Raw genomic sequence first — 18,801 nt, forward strand, 5'->3', positions numbered from 1 at the left:
TAAGACCAGCTGGAACCACCTTTCAGTTGGTCTCCCTCAGCTAATATTCCACCTGATTATTGGGTCGTGGGATTTTGGGATTATGGGTCGTGTGATTTGAACAGGATCGGCCTTCAGAAAGTGTTGCACATTCGGACACGTACCTCAAAACTCTTCACCTCCTCCTCATCCTCTTCCTCTTCATCATGACAGCTCTGTGAGTGGTTCATCAAACGGCACATTAATCTGAGCAGAAGCACTTATGAAGTTCTTCAGAGCAGTTCTGGACTAGTCTTACCTTGGCCATGATATCAGCGTACGCCATGTAGAGATGATCCTCCTCTAGTTTACTGTAAGAGGGATGTGGCATGAGCCAATCATAGTGGTTTGGACTGTATATTAATATGAGAAAGGAAACCCACCATTTCTCGGTCAGCGCGGTTCTGCTGAAGAGTTGTATGAGCTGGTGTAACGGGTCGATGTGTTTGATCATCTCGTCCTCCTCTGACGGCTCCTCTCCGCCTGGTTTCTGAAACACCAAACAGCCTCAGACACGCGAACACACAACACAACGACCAACAACCAGTCCATCACACGGGAACACACAACACTACGACCAACAACCAGTCCATCACACGCAAACACACAACACAACGACCAACAGCACAGCCAGTCCATCACACACGAACACACAACACAACGACCAACAACCAGTCCATCACACGCGAACACACAACACAACGACCAACAACCAGTCCATCACACGCAAACACACAACACAACGACCAACAGCACAGCCAGTCCATCACACACGAACACACAACACAACGACCAACAGCACAGCCAGTCCATCACACGCGAACACACAACACAACGACCAACAGCACAGCCAGTCCATCACACGCGAACACACAACACAACGACCAACAGCACAGCCAGTCCATCACACACGAACACACAACACAACGACCAACAACCAGTCCATCACACGCGAACACACAACACAACGACCAACAACCAGTCCATCACACGCAAACACACAACACAACGACCAACAGCACAGCCAGTCCATCACACACGAACACACAACACAACGACCAACAGCACAGCCAGTCCATCACACGCGAACACACAACACAACGACCAACAGCACAGCCAGTCCATCACACACGAACACACAACACAACGACCAACAACCAGTCCATCACACGCAAACACACAACACAACGACCAACAGCACAGCCAGTCCATCACACACGAACACACAACACAACGACCAACAGCACAGCCAGTCCATCACACGCGAACACACAACACAACGACCAACAGCACAGCCAGTCCATCACACACGAACACACAACACAACGACCAACAACCAGTCCATCACACACGAACACACAACACTACGACCAACAACCAGTCCATCACACGCAAACACACAACACAACGACCAACAGCACAGCCAGTCCATCACACACGAACACACAACACAACGACCAACAACCAGTCCATCACACACGAACACACAACACTACGACCAACAACCAGTCCATCACACGCAAACACACAACACAACGACCAACAGCACAGCCAGTCCATCACACGCGAACACACAACACAACGACCAACAGCACAGCCAGTCCATCACACGCGAACACACAACACAACGACCAACAACCAGTCCATCACACGCGAACACACAACACAACGACCAACAGCCAGTCCATCACACGCAAACACACAACACAACGACCAACAGCACAGCCAGTCCATCACACACGAACACACAACACAACGACCAACAGCCAGTCCATCACACACGAACACACAACACTACGACCAACAACCAGTCCATCACACGCAAACACACAACACAACGACCAACAGCACAGCCAGTCCATCACACGCGAACACACAACACAACGACCAACAGCACAGCCAGTCCATCACACGCGAACACACAACACAACGACCAACAGCACAGCCAGTCCATCACACACGAACACACAACACAACGACCAACAACCAGTCCATCACACACGAACACACAACACTACGACCAACAACCAGTCCATCACACGCAAACACACAACACAACGACCAACAGCACAGCCAGTCCATCACACGCGAACACACAACACAACGACCAACAGCACAGCCAGTCCATCACACGCGAACACACAACACAACGACCAACAACCAGTCCATCACACGCGAACACACAACACAACGACCAACAGCCAGTCCATCACACGCAAACACACAACACAACGACCAACAGCACAGCCAGTCCATCACACGCAAACACACAACACAACGACCAACAGCACAGCCAGTCCATCACACACGAACACACAACACAACGACCAACAGCCAGTCCATCACACACGAACACACAACACAACGACCAACAGCACAGCCAGTCCATCACACACGGGAACACACAACACAACGACCAACAGCCAGTCCATCACACACGAACACACAACACAACGACCAACAGCACAACCAGTCCATCACACACGAACACACAACACAACGACCAACAGCCAGTCCATCACACACGAACACACAACACAACGACCAACAGCACAACCAGTCCATCACACACGAACACACAACACAACGACCAACAGCCAGTCCATCACACACGAACACACAACACAACGACCAACAGCACAGCCAGTCCATCACACGGGAACACACAACACAACGACCAACAGCCAGTCCATCACACACGAACACACAACACAACGACCAACAGCACAACCAGTCCATCACACACGAACACACAACACAACGACCAACAGCCAGTCCATCACACACGAACACACAACACAACGACCAACAACCAGTCCATCACACACGAACACACAACACAACGACCAACAACCAGTCCATCACACGCGAACACACAACACAACGACCAACAACCAGTCCATCACACGCGAACACACAACACAACGACCAACAGCCAGTCCATCACACGCAAACACACAACACAACGACCAACAGCACAGCCAGTCCATCACACACGAACACACAACACAACGACCAACAACCAGTCCATCACACGCGAACACACAACACAACGACCAACAACCAGTCCATCACACGCGAACACACAACACAACGACCAACAGCACAGCCAGTCCATCACACACGAACACACAACACAACGACCAACAGCCAGTCCATCACACACGAACACACAACACAACGACCAACAGCACAACCAGTCCATCACACACAAACACACAACACAACGACCAACAACCAGTCCATCACACACAAACACACAACACAACGACCAACAGCCAGTCCATCACACGCGAACACACAACACAACGACCAACAGCCAGTCCATCACACACGAACACACAACACTACGACCAACAACCAGTCCATCACACGCAAACACACAACACAACGACCAACAGCACAGCCAGTCCATCACACACGAACACACAACACAACGACCAACAGCCAGTCCATCACACGCGAACACACAACACAACGACCAACAGCACAGCCAGTCCATCACACACGAACACACAACACAACGACCAACAGCCAGTCCATCACACGCGAACACACAACACAACGACCAACAGCACAACCAGTCCATCACACACGAACACACAACACAACGACCAACAGCACAACCAGTCCATCACACACAAACACACAACACAACGACCAACAACCAGTCCATCACACACGAACACACAACACAACGACCAACAGCCAGTCCATCACACACGAACACACAACACAACGACCAACAGCACAGCCAGTCCATCACACACGAACACACAACACAACGACCAACAGCACAACCAGTCCATCACACACAAACACACAACACAACGACCAACAACCAGTCCATCACACACAAACACACAACACAACGACCAACAACCAGTCCATCACACGCGAACACACAACACAACGACCAACAGCCAGTCCATCACACACGAACACACAACACTACGACCAACAACCAGTCCATCACACGCAAACACACAACACAACGACCAACAGCACAGCCAGTCCATCACACACGAACACACAACACAACGACCAACAGCCAGTCCATCACACGCGAACACACAACACAACGACCAACAGCACAGCCAGTCCATCACACACGAACACACAACACAACGACCAACAGCCAGTCCATCACACGCGAACACACAACACAACGACCAACAGCCAGTCCATCACACACGAACACACAACACTACGACCAACAACCAGTCCATCACACGCAAACACACAACACAACGACCAACAGCACAGCCAGTCCATCACACACGAACACACAACACAACGACCAACAGCCAGTCCATCACACGGGAACACACAACACAACGACCAACAGCCAGTCCATCACACACGAACACACAACACAACGACCAACAGCACAACCAGTCCATCACACACGAACACACAACACAACGACCAACAGCCAGTCCATCACACACGAACACACAACACAACGACCAACAACCAGTCCATCACACACGAACACACAACACAACGACCAACAACCAGTCCATCACACGCGAACACACAACACAACGACCAACAACCAGTCCATCACACGCGAACACACAACACAACGACCAACAGCACAGCCAGTCCATCACACACGAACACACAACACAACGACCAACAACCAGTCCATCACACGCGAACACACAACACAACGACCAACAACCAGTCCATCACACGCGAACACACAACACAACGACCAACAGCCAGTCCATCACACACGAACACACAACACAACGACCAACAGCACAGCCAGTCCATCACACGCAAACACACAACACAACGACCAACAACCAGTCCATCACACACGAACACACAACACAACGACCAACAACCAGTCCATCACACGCGAACACACAACACAACGACCAACAGCACAGCCAGTCCATCACACACGAACACACAACACAACGACCAACAACCAGTCCATCACACACGAACACACAACACAACGACCAACAACCAGTCCATCACACGCGAACACACAACACAACGACCAACAACCAGTCCATCACACGCGAACACACAACACAACGACCAACAGCACAGCCAGTCCATCACACACGAACACACAACACAACGACCAACAGCCAGTCCATCACACACGAACACACAACACAACGACCAACAGCCAGTCCATCACACACGAACACACAACACAACGACCAACAGCACAGCCAGTCCATCACACGCAAACACACAACACAACGACCAACAGCACAGCCAGTCCATCACACACGAACACACAACACAACGACCAACAACCAGTCCATCACACGCGAACACACAACACAACGACCAACAACCAGTCCATCACACGCGAACACACAACACAACGACCAACAACCAGTCCATCACACGCGAACACACAACACAACGACCAACAGCCAGTCCATCACACGCAAACACACAACACAACGACCAACAGCACAGCCAGTCCATCACACACGAACACACAACACAACGACCAACAGCACAACCAGTCCATCACACACAAACACACAACACAACGACCAACAACCAGTCCATCACACACAAACACACAACACAACGACCAACAGCCAGTCCATCACACACGAACACACAACACAACGACCAACAGCACAGCCAGTCCATCACACACGAACACACAACACAACGACCAACAGCACAGCCAGTCCATCACACGGGAACACACAACACAACGACCAACAGCCAGTCCATCACACACGAACACACAACACAACGACCAACAGCCAGTCCATCACACACGAACACACAACACAACGACCAACAGCACAGCCAGTCCATCACACGCGAACACACAACACAACGACCAACAGCCAGTCCATCACACACGAACACACAACACTACGACCAACAACCAGTCCATCACACGGGAACACACAACACAACGACCAACAGCCAGTCCATCACACACGAACACACAACACAACGACCAACAGCCAGTCCATCACACACGAACACACAACACAACGACCAACAGCCAGTCCATCACACACGAACACACAACACAACGACCAACAGCCAGTCCATCACACACGAACACACAACACAACGACCAACAGCCAGTCCATCACACGCGAACACACAACACAACGACCAACAGCACAGCCAGTCCATCACACACGAACACACAACACAACGACCAACAACCAGTCCATCACACGCGAACACACAACACAACGACCAACAGCCAGTCCATCACACACGAACACACAACACAACGACCAACAGCCAGTCCATCACACACGAACACACAACACAACGACCAACAGCACAGCCAGTCCATCACACACGAACACACAACACAACGACCAACAACCAGTCCATCACACGCGAACACACAACACAACGACCAACAGCCAGTCCATCACACACGAACACACAACACAACGACCAACAACCAGTCCATCACACGCGAACACACAACACAACGACCAACAGCCAGTCCATCACACACGAACACACAACACAACGACCAACAGCACAGCCAGTCCATCACACACGAACACACAACACAACGACCAACAACCAGTCCATCACACGCGAACACACAACACAACGACCAACAGCACAGCCAGTCCATCACACACGAACACACAACACAACGACCAACAACCAGTCCATCACACGCGAACACACAACACAACGACCAACAGCCAGTCCATCACACACGAACACACAACACAACGACCAACAACCAGTCCATCACACACGAACACACAACACAACGACCAACAGCCAGTCCATCACACGCGAACACACAACACAACGACCAACAGCACAGCCAGTCCATCACACACGAACACACAACACAACGACCAACAACCAGTCCATCACACACGAACACACAACACAACGACCAACAGCACAGCCAGTCCATCACACACGAACACACAACACAACGACCAACAGCCAGTCCATCACACACGAACACACAACACAACGACCAACAACCAGTCCATCACACGCGAACACACAACACAACGACCAACAACCAGTCCATCACACACGAACACACAACACAACGACCAACAACCAGTCCATCACACACGAACACACAACACAACGACCAACAGCCAGTCCATCACACGCGAACACACAACACAACGACCAACAGCACAGCCAGTCCATCACACACGAACACACAACACAACGACCAACAGCACAGCCAGTCCATCACACACGAACACACAACACAACGACCAACAACCAGTCCATCACACACGAACACACAACACAACGACCAACAGCACAGCCAGTCCATCACACACGAACACACAACACAACGACCAACAGCCAGTCCATCACACACGAACACACAACACAACGACCAACAACCAGTCCATCACACGCGAACACACAACACAACGACCAACAGCACAGCCAGTCCATCACACGCGAACACACAACACAACGACCAACAGCACAGCCAGTCCATCACACGCGAACACACAACACAACGACCAACAGCCAGTCCATCACACACGAACACACAACACAACGACCAACAACCAGTCCATCACACGCGAACACACAACACAACGACCAACAGCACAGCCAGTCCATCACACGCGAACACACAACACAACGACCAACAGCACAGCCAGTCCATCACACACGAACACACAACACAACGACCAACAGCCAGTCCATCACACACGAACACACAACACAACGACCAACAACCAGTCCATCACACGCGAACACACAACACAACGACCAACAGCACAGCCAGTCCATCACACGCGAACACACAACACAACGACCAACAGCACAGCCAGTCCATCACACACGAACACACAACACAACGACCAACAACCAGTCCATCACACGCGAACACACAACACAACGACCAACAGCCAGTCCATCACACACGAACACACAACACAACGACCAACAGCACAGCCAGTCCATCACACACGAACACACAACACAACGACCAACAGCACAGCCAGTCCATCACACACGAACACACAACACAACGACCAACAACCAGTCCATCACACGCGAACACACAACACAACGACCAACAGCACAGCCAGTCCATCACACGCGAACACACAACACAACGACCAACAGCACAGCCAGTCCATCACACACGAACACACAACACAACGACCAACAGCCAGTCCATCACACACGAACACACAACACAACGACCAACAACCAGTCCATCACACGCGAACACACAACACAACGACCAACAGCACAGCCAGTCCATCACACACGAACACACAACACAACGACCAACAGCCAGTCCATCACACACGAACACACAACACAACGACCAACAGCACAGCCAGTCCATCACACACGAACACACAACACAACGACCAACAGCCAGTCCATCACACGCGAACACACAACACAACGACCAACAGCACAGCCAGTCCATCACACACGAACACACAACACAACGACCAACAGCCAGTCCATCACACGCGAACACACAACACAACGACCAACAGCACAGCCAGTCCATCACACGCGAACACACAACACAACGACCAACAGCCAGTCCATCACACACGAACACACAACACAACGACCAACAGCACAGCCAGTCCATCACACACGAACACACAACACAACGACCAACAGCCAGTCCATCACACACGAACACACAACACAACGACCAACAACCAGTCCATCACACGCGAACACACAACACAACGACCAACAGCACAGCCAGTCCATCACACGCAAACACACAACACAACGACCAACAGCACAGCCAGTCCATCACACGCGAACACACAACACTACGACCAACAGCCAGTCCATCACACGCAAACACACAACACAACGACCAACAGCCAGTCCATCACACACAAACACACAACACAACGACCAACAGCCAGTCCATCACACACAAACACACAACACAACGACCAACAGCCAGTCCATCACACGGGAACACACAACACAACGACCAACAGCCAGTCCATCACACACGAACACACAACACAACGACCAACAACCAGTCCATCACACACAAACACACAACACTACGACCAACAGCCAGTCCATCTACTGCAGTTTAGGGATCGCAGCGGATCGTGATGTGTACGGATCAGCTCCCCACGGTTCGGCACGCATGGGATTCGCGGATTAACCGCTAAACTTAACCGTCATAGAGTGAAAGTTCATCATTTGGACGTGTTTTGTCTTGTCAATTTACACACTCAAGCAATTTTAAACGTGGAAGAGGTAAAAATCGGGGCGTTCTCTTGCCCTTGAACGGACACATACACACACAACTGTCTAAACTTCCGTCTCGGCGAGTGTTCCCTCGGTTCTGTCATGAGTGAAGAGTTGAGAAAGAAACCGCATGTTTGTCAGTTTATTGGGTCTTAAAGTGACAGTAGCCTAATATTCCTGCTGTCGTCTGTGTCATTAATGTTAATAAAACAACAAAATACAGCTTTAACAAAGATGAAACTATATTTCATTTCTACAGTGAACAAATAGTGCTATTTTACATTTGGGCTTAATTATTCACTTCTGTACCTGAACTCTACTGTTAGACTTTAACTTTATTTAGTGTTCATCTCTGCTTGTAATTTGTGTATTAGTTCTTATTTTATTACTGACTGTTCACTTGTTTTTAATAATTGAACTTTAGCAGTTAGGCTAGTAGTTTTTGATGTGGTATCAAAGTACTTCAAGTGAGCTTTAAGTAATAAATGAAAAGCAAAGTTAACCCCCCCCCCCATATATATATATTTATTTATTTTTAGCTGATCCGAAAATGTATCTGATCCGTGGCTCAAAAACCGTAAATGATCCGAACCGTGAGTTTTGTGATCCGTTACACCAGTAGCCGTTTACACATGTGTGGAGAAAACCACTGCAGACTTATGAGCGTTCGTCCAGTTAGAGCGCGAGCTAGAGGAATGAGGAATCCATATTTACACTGAAGAATTCAAGGATTCATACTTTCGGTTCTAGTCATTCTGGCTCCTCATTGGACCAAAACAAAAGTGTGTGAAACGCCACATGAGCCAGGAAGGAAAACACTGAAAGCTCCTCCTGTGCATATCAAAAGCTGTGGGAAAACACGGACGGATGTTGTGTGTAGTTGCTACATACGGCCAAATCCTCGATCAGCTTGTCCTCGAAATAGTGTTCTTCCGTCTCGATCCAGGACTTCTCATAACCCTGGAGGAACAGGTTTACGGCTCGGTGCCTGAGAACCAGAGAATCAGAGTGTGATTCAGGGATCTGAGAGATGAGCAGTGGAGGAGGACAGAAGATGCTCACCTGGGCAGGTTGTAGAGAGGAGCCATCCTGAAGCAGGCCACGACGGCTCTCTTCCTCTGCTTGGACAGAAGCTTGTGCCACACGGCCTTCTTACTGCGCTGAGGGTGTTCCACCTGCTCAAACACACATCAGCCATCATCACACACACTATATGAACTGATCTGAACGACCACACTATTGTCTTCTTTACAGCAGGATCTGAATGATGAAGTTTGCATCATGAAGTTTCACCTGGTCGAGGTGGAAGAGCACGTGTGCGATGTTCAGCACTCGATCCACGGTCTTCTCGGGGTCGGACGAGTCCTCACTGCGGTTCGGCATGTCCTTATACAGCGCCATCTGCCAACGGATTGCGGGATCCTCCAGCTGCAGAAACACACACACACACACACACACACACCACTGATGAAGAGGAGGAGGATGCAGAAACACACACACCACTGATGAAGAGGAGGAGGAAGCAGAAACACACACACACACACACACACACACACACCACTGATGAAGAGGGGGAGGATGCAGAAACACACACACACACACACACACACACACACACACACCACTGATGAAGAGGAGGAGGAAGCAGAAACACACACACACACACACAAACCACTGATGAAGAGGAGGAGGAAGCAGAAACACACACACACACACACACACCACTGATGAAGAGGGGGAGGATGCAGAAACACACACACACACACACACACACACACACACACACACCACTGATGAAGAGGAGGAGGAAGCAGAAACACACACACACACACACCACTGATGAAGAGGAGGAGGATACAAAAACACACACACACACACACACACCACTGATGAAGAGGAGGAGGAAGCAGAAACACACACACACACACACACCACTGATGAAGAGGAGGAAGATGCAGAAACACACACACACACACACACACACACACACACACACACACACCACTGATGAAGAGGAGGAAGATGCAGAAACACACACACACACACACCACTGATGAAGAGGAGGAGGAAGCAGAAACACACACACACACACACACACACACACACACACACACACACACCACTGATGAAGAGGAGGAGGATGCAGAAACACACACACACACACACACACACACACACACACACACACACACACACCACTGATGAAGAGGAGGAGGAAGCAGAAACACACACACACACACACACACACCACTGATGAAGAGGAGGAGGAAGCAGAAACACACACACACACACACACACACACACCACTGATGAAGAGGAGGAGGAAGCAGAAACACACACACACACACACACCACTGATGAAGAGGAGGAAGATGCAGAAACACACACACACACACACACACACACACACACCACTGATGAAGAGGAGGAAGATGCAGAAACACACACACACACACACCACTGATGAAGAGGAGGAGGAAGCAGAAACACACACACACACACACACACACACACACACACCACTGATGAAGAGGAGGAAGATGCAGAAACACACACACACACACACACACACACACACACACACACACACCGATGAAGAGGAGGAAGATGCAGAAACACACACACACCACTGATGAAGAGGAGGAGGAAGCAGAAACACACACACACACACAACACTGATGAAGAGGAGGTAGATGCAGAAACACACACACCACTGATGAAGAGGAGGAAGATGCAGAAACACACACACACACACACACCACTGATGAAGAGGAGGAAGATGCAGAAACACACACACACCACTGATGAAGAGGAGGAAGATGCAGAAACACACACACCACTGATGAAGAGGAGGAAGATGCAGAAACACACACACACACACACCACTGATGAAGAGGAGGAAGATGCAGAAACACACACACACCACTGATGAAGAGGAGGAAGATGCAGAAACACACACACACACACCACTGATGAAGAGGAGGAAGATGCAGAAACACACACACACCACTGATGAAGAGAAGGAAGATGCAGAAACACACAAACACACACACACACACACACACACACACACACACACACACACACACACACACACACACACACACACACAGATGGAGGACTGATGGGAGACGGAGCGCCGGCTCACCTTGCCCTGCAGGTGGAGATTGTTCCGTATGATCTCTCGGACCTCGTCCTCCGTGTCTTTCTGCAAAACACGTTCAGCTTCATCACTGACGGCTCAGTCCACACACTGGAGCGCTTGGAGTGTTAGCGTTTAGCAGTGCCTGTGTGAAGCGGCTCTTGGCCAGAACCATCAGCTCCTGGTCTCCCGTGTGTGTGTGTGTGTGTGTGTGTGTGTGTGTGTGTGATGGGTAGGTTTAGGGGTAGGGTTAGTGTAAGGAGATAGAATGTACAGTTTGTACAGTATAAAAAACATTAAGTCTATGGAGAGTCCCCACAAAGATAGTAAATCAGACATGAGTGAGTGAGCGTGTGTGTGTGTGTGTGTGTGAGCATATGTGTGTGTGTGTGTGTGTGTGTGAGAGAGAGTGTGTGTGTGTGTGTGGTACCTATGTGAATTGGCTCTTGGCGAGAGCGATGAGCTCCTGGTCTCCCGTGTGTGTGTGTGTGTGTGTGTGTGTGTGTGTGTGTGAGAGTGTGTGTGTGTGTGTGTGTGTGGTATCTGTGTGAAGCGGCTCTTGGCGAGAGCGATGAGCTCCTGGTCTCCCGTGTGTGTGTGTGTGTGTGTGTGAGAGAGTGTGTGTGTGTGTGTGTGTGAGAGTGTGTGTGTGTGAGAGTGAGTGTGTGTGTGTGTGTGTGTGTGTGTGTGGTACCTGTGTGAAGCGGCTCTTGGCGAGGGCGATGAGCTCCTGGTCTCCCGGCGCACAGATGTTCAGTCCCACCGGAAGCAAGCGCTTGAGAGCCGCCACGATCAGAGACGTCTGCAGGGAATATCGATCTCCTCGCTTCTTCATCTTCTTCCTCTCCTGGTCCGTCACGCCGCCCTGCACACACTCACGCTTTTACCGGCCATGTACATTACTGAGCTCATATACCATGTGTTTTGTGCATGCTACCATCACAATATCATGACATTCTTATCACCAAGATATATGAATATGCTAATCATTCAATAGCATGTGAAGTGTCATAATGATAGGTGTGTGAGTGTGTGTGTGAGTGTAAGTGTTTGTATGTGAGTGTGTGTGTGTGTGTGTGTATGTTTGTGTGTGTGTGTGTGTGTGTGTGTGTGAGTGTGTGTGTGAGTGTGCAAGTGTTTTTATGTGAGTGTGTGTGTGTGTATGTTTGTGTGTGTGTGTATGTTTGTGTGTGTGTGTGTGTGTGTGTGTGTGTGTGTGTACGTGTGTGTGTGTGAGTGTATGTGAGTGTGTGTGTGTGCAAGTGTTTGTATGTATGTGTGTGTGTGTGTGTGTGTGTGTGTGTGTGTGTGTGTACATGTGTGTGTGTGTGTGTGTGTGTGTGTGTGTGTGTGTGTGATGTCGTACCTTGGACATTTTGGATTTGGTATCAGTTATGAGGAAGGACATGTTGTTGATTTCATTCTGAACCACAAAGTTTTGCTCTTCTCGTTTAAAGTTCTGCAGAGAAAAATAAATAAATCACAAAACCTTTTTTGTCAGATTACCCAGAGTTCACTGCTTTCAGACGCTCTGAGTATCTCGATGCCAGAGTGAGTGAACTTCACGCTTACAGATGATCTGCATTAATGATAGTATTGGGTGTGACGTGAGCATATATCTGATTACTGCACTTGTGTCATGTTCAGTGTCTGAATGTCATTCATTAAAATATCAAATATCAAATCAACTCTCATTACTGTGAATAAAGACACTTTACAATCAGATCATCTTACAGATAGAGGTTTGATTAAAAGCTAAAATAATAGAGTAAGTGTTGATAATGAAGATGTTGTGTTTGTTTGTGGTGGTTAGTGAGTGGACGTCAATGTCCCCATGAAATCAAAACTGAGGATTCTTGTTTATAATGGAATATTGCAGTGTTTATTATAAATGATTTATGAGTGCACATCATCATTATTGTGTTAATAATCTTGAACCAGAATAAGTTCCTCTTGCAGCATCTCTTCTCTTCTCTGATGACGAGGGCGGGGCTATAACCTGTCACTCACATGAGATCAGCCAATAGCAAACCACAACCATCCAATCAATTCCCCTCGGACACAATCAAGCCCCGCCCACATTTGTCCTTGTTCCTGAAGCGTTTCTGTATGCATAGTATGTGCTTACGTGTGATTTCGCCCAGAATATAAAGACTTCGGCCACCATGCGGAATAACTCCTCGGCCTCGGTGTTGGGCTCCTTCAGCCACTTGGCTCTGTGAAACACACACACACACACACACGTGTCACTGACAGACTCCCTGACTCTCCTGTGTGTGGCGCACCTGTGTGTGGCGCACCTGTTGTAGTCGACGAAGCGTATGAGCAGCGGGTAGAAGGCGTACAGGTCCCGCACGAGGATGGTGAACTCGTCCAGGATGAGCAGCTCGGACTCGGACATCTCCCCGCGAGCCTCGGCCTTCATCTGATCCTCGTCCTGCAGGACCGTCAGCGCCTTCGTCCTCAGCTTCTGCATCAGCGGCAGGAAGTGTGTCTTCAGGAGATGAGAACGGGCCTTACCGATGATGGGCTGAGAGAACACTGACACACACACACACACACACACACACACTTCGTCACAATCTGCAGGATGCTATGGTGTTTTGTAGTGTGTGTGTGTGTGTGATTGTGTGTGTGTGTCAGTGTGTGTGAGTGTGTGTGAGAGAGAGTGTGTGTGTGTGTGTGTCAGTGTGTGTGAGTGTGTGCGAGATAGGTAAGGTAAGGTAAGGTAATTTATTTATAAAGCACAATTAAAAACAACGGGTAGTTGACCAATGTGCTGTACAATTTGTAAAAACATGCAAAGAGCAAATGTACAAAACATTTATACAGTGTAATACATAAATCTAACTACTCTCACAAAGCAAACAAGCTCCCAGCATATCAGCAATTAGAGTTAGACAGGAAAAAGCCAGAGAAAAAAGATGAGTTTTTAAAAGAGATTTAAAAGATACCACGAGATAAAGGGCCCTATTTTAACGATCTGAAACGCAAGTGTCAAAGCGCAAAGCGCAAGTAACTTTGTGGGCGGGTCTCGGGCGCTGTTGCTATTTTCCCGGCGGGATAAATGACTCTTGCGCCCCGCGCAAATCTAAAAGGGGTTGGTCTGAAGTAGCTTCATTACTCATAGTTGTGGTTTGGGCGTAACGTGAAATAAACCAATCAGAGCGACATCTCACATTCCCTTTAAGAGCAGGAGCGCTTGTTCCATGGCGGATTGCTATTATAACGGCGGATTTGCCAGGCGCGCGCCAGGAGCGGTTCACAGCCGAGGAGAGCAACGATCTCGTCACGGCCGTAAAAGAGAGAGAAGTGACATTGGGGATGGAGAAACACACCCAATCGTTTGTAATAATATGATTTGCAAAAATGAAAACTGCTGCTTCTGTGTAGATTAGAGAATCAAAGTGTATGCGCGTTGTGCACGCTATACATTATGGTCAAGCATGCGCCCTTAAAATAGCATAATGAACAACGCGCAACGCGCCACTGACTTTAGACTAGGTTTTTTCTGGCCAGTGGCGCAATTGTTTTATGGAACAGTAAAATAGCACCAGGGATTGTTTGCGCCAGAACACGCCTCCTCTTTTGCGCTGAACCGCCCAGGGAGCGCAAGTTCATTCCCTAGTTTAGCGACGTGCTTCTGTGGAGGGAAAAGCGCGCTTTGCGCGGGTGCAAAATAGGAATGAAACATGCGTCGGTGTACAAAGTCAATTGCGCTGGGTGCAAGATAGGGCCCAGAGTGTGTTTGTGTGTGTCAGTGTGTGTGAGTGTGTGTGTGTGTGTGTGTGTGTGTGTGTGTGTGTGTGAGAGAGAGTGTGTGTGAGTGTGAGTGAGAGAAAGTATGTGTGTGTGAGATAGAGAGTGTGTTTGTGTGTCAGTGTGTGTGAGTGTGTGTGTCAGTGTGTGTGTGTGTGTGTGTGTGTGTGTGTGAGAGTGTGTGTGTGTGTGTGTGTGTGTGTGTGTGTGTGTGTCTCAGACCTGCGAGTCTCTTCATCCAGGCTCCCTCGTCGATGCCCAGGTTGTTGTAGATGATCTTCAGGATGTTTCCCAGGAGTGTGTTCATGTGTTCTGAGGTGAGTGATGTGCAGCGGCTCTCGGGTCGGTCCGGCTCGCTCTCCGGCCCGTGTTCCCACCAGTGTGACATGTAACTGCACAGCATGGGCAGCAGCACCTCCATCACGTGAGGCATGTGTGTGTATCGCAGCCCCGACTCGGCCAGCTCCATGATCTCCTGCAGCGCTCGCTCCAGACACGGCACCAGCACACACACCTCCTCCACCTGCGCCGGGAGACCCAGCGCTGACGACACCACACAACACGACACAACACAACACAACACAACACAACACAACACAACACGACACAACATCTGAGTCAACACTAAACACACCTCAGCTGCAGAATGACTTCTGTAGAGATTTGATGAAGTTTGCATCATAAGCTGCGTTTCCATTTCTCTTCAAATTGTGTAAATTGAAATTGCGAATTGAAAATACATCCAATATAAACACGTCAATTTAGCAAAAACTCCCATATATCGCAAAAAGGTTTTCATGCTCGCATGAGGGTGTTTTCAGGCAATTCGAAAAAGGAATATTTCGCAAAACTGCAATGGAAACATTTTTTGTGCATTTACAGTCCCTGACGTAGATGAAGTGGTGTGTTTGGACAGAAGACGAGACCGAGCTCTTTATTAAACTCATAAAACACAAAAGAATTATAGGAATACTGGATTCTAAACCTCAAAGAAATGCAGCGATCACGAGCTTGAAGCAGAACTGAGGGAGAAACTCCCAGAAACTCCTCATGTGCCGCTGATAACACGCCTACGTCTCCTTCCATTAATAATAATGACGTATCGCGAGGGGAAAAAATGACGCTTCAGTCGCATAACATCGGTTAATGGAAACAGTCATTTCACAATAGTTTTTTAGCGACATTTAGAAAATATCCCAAAAGTTTTGTGCACATCTGTAATGGAAACGTGGCTTTAAAGACCTTAAAATAACACCATGAATGTGCAGAGAAATGGCAGCAGGCGACTCACAATGCTAGAATGTGATTGGTTCAGCCGAGACAGGTGTGTGTGTGTGTGTGTGGCGTACCTGCTCTCTCTCTGGAGCCTTTGCAGTTGTATATGGAGTGTGTGTTGTGTTTGTTGAGACTGGGCTCGAGGAAGGCCACGGGGAACGCTCCTGAGAACGCAGCGAGACACTCGCCGAGAGCCGGACGATGCCTGAACACAACAGAACTATCAGCACAGCATCACTAACACACTCAATCAATACATCTGTCTAGGAACTAATCGAGTTGTTTAGGAATTCATTGATTTCTTTTGAATGAATCCATGTGTTTAGGATAAATCACTTTAAGATGAATTTGTGTAGAAAAAATCACATTGTTTAGGATGCATCGCTATTTTGTATTTAGGAGATACTTAATACAAATAAATATCAAATATTTTTGGTTTAAAGAGTCTGCTAAATGAATCAGTCAGTGTATTAGCTGTGATTTACCTCTCAACATAAATACTTTTACTGGTTCCAAGTGAGTACAAACTGTTTAATATCCGATAGCAGGACACCTGGACATCATCCACTGCAACGACACACAGAACAACAGGAAGATCCGGCATCAGATCCAAGATATACGAGTTATTAAACAGCAGGAGTCTGATATATAGTCAAATCAACATTTATCCAGACTCCTTCAACATTTCTCACACTATCTCAGTTTATTCGCTATAGTTTAGATGGTATTAAAATATGAGCATAACTCAGAGTTATGAACTCAGGTGATATTTGACTGGTTTTGTCCGTCCTTCTGTTAGACTGTCTCACACATGAATTATGTTGAATATCTGTCAGCTGTTAAATTTAACTACACAATTAGATAAAACCAGTTTAGCTCAACCAATCACCAAGCAATGCTTCATTTTGTTCAGTCTGTGTGTAAAAAGAGCATTAGCAATTAAAGAAAACACACTTCAGCAAAACATGATCAGCTCAAAGTGTCCCAATCATTTTTGGGCCCAAATTTTTATAAATGTCACTGGTAGTCTCTATATGAAGAATATTTGGGTATAATATGTCACAGTTTACTTTATTTTGCTCTCCTCACTTACAGAAATGAACTATAGTGTCCTGATCACACTAGTGAAAACATATGAATAATTCTTGGTTTGAGTGTAATAGTGCAGTTCAATGACAGGTGAGAGGTAAGCGGACTCACGGATGAGATCCTCCCCGAACATGTTCTGTGCGATGTGCTCGAACAGCGAGGACAGCACCGGCAGGAGCGCCACCGTCGTGTAGTTGATGATCTGTGTGACGCCCTTGGGTTGCGATCGCGTGTGTGTGAACTGACCCTGACGCAGGTTCTCCAAGGTCTTCTCCAAATCTTCTGATGCG

General features: G+C 48.4%; 1 protein-coding gene across 4 annotated transcripts in view; it reads right to left on the bottom strand.

Annotated features, from left to right (window-relative positions):
* ryr2a (ryanodine receptor 2a (cardiac)) overlaps nucleotides 1–18,801 on the bottom strand; it is a 109,888-nt gene that overhangs the window by 26,284 nt on the left and 64,803 nt on the right. For all 4 annotated transcript variants that reach the window (XM_079850766.1, XM_079850765.1, XM_079850764.1 and 1 more), the window contains 15 exons: nucleotides 18,623–18,801; nucleotides 17,908–17,989; nucleotides 17,497–17,627; nucleotides 16,370–16,690; nucleotides 14,689–14,929; nucleotides 14,517–14,604; nucleotides 13,755–13,847; nucleotides 13,083–13,253; nucleotides 12,395–12,454; nucleotides 10,540–10,674; nucleotides 10,309–10,421; nucleotides 10,138–10,234; nucleotides 402–508; nucleotides 278–329; nucleotides 144–194 (listed from right to left, as the gene is read on the bottom strand). The exon at nucleotides 18,623–18,801 is cut by the window's right edge and continues 60 nt beyond it. In XM_079850766.1, the coding sequence (XP_079706892.1) occupies nucleotides 144–194; nucleotides 278–329; nucleotides 402–508; nucleotides 10,138–10,234; nucleotides 10,309–10,421; nucleotides 10,540–10,674; nucleotides 12,395–12,454; nucleotides 13,083–13,253; nucleotides 13,755–13,847; nucleotides 14,517–14,604; nucleotides 14,689–14,929; nucleotides 16,370–16,690; nucleotides 17,497–17,627; nucleotides 17,908–17,989; nucleotides 18,623–18,801 (1,921 nt within the window). The remainder of the gene's footprint in view (nucleotides 1–143; nucleotides 195–277; nucleotides 330–401; nucleotides 509–10,137; nucleotides 10,235–10,308; nucleotides 10,422–10,539; nucleotides 10,675–12,394; nucleotides 12,455–13,082; nucleotides 13,254–13,754; nucleotides 13,848–14,516; nucleotides 14,605–14,688; nucleotides 14,930–16,369; nucleotides 16,691–17,496; nucleotides 17,628–17,907; nucleotides 17,990–18,622) is intronic.

This window comes from Squalius cephalus, assembly GCF_949319135.1.
Source record: "Squalius cephalus genome assembly, chromosome: 19".
NCBI lineage: Eukaryota > Metazoa > Chordata > Actinopteri > Cypriniformes > Leuciscidae > Squalius > Squalius cephalus.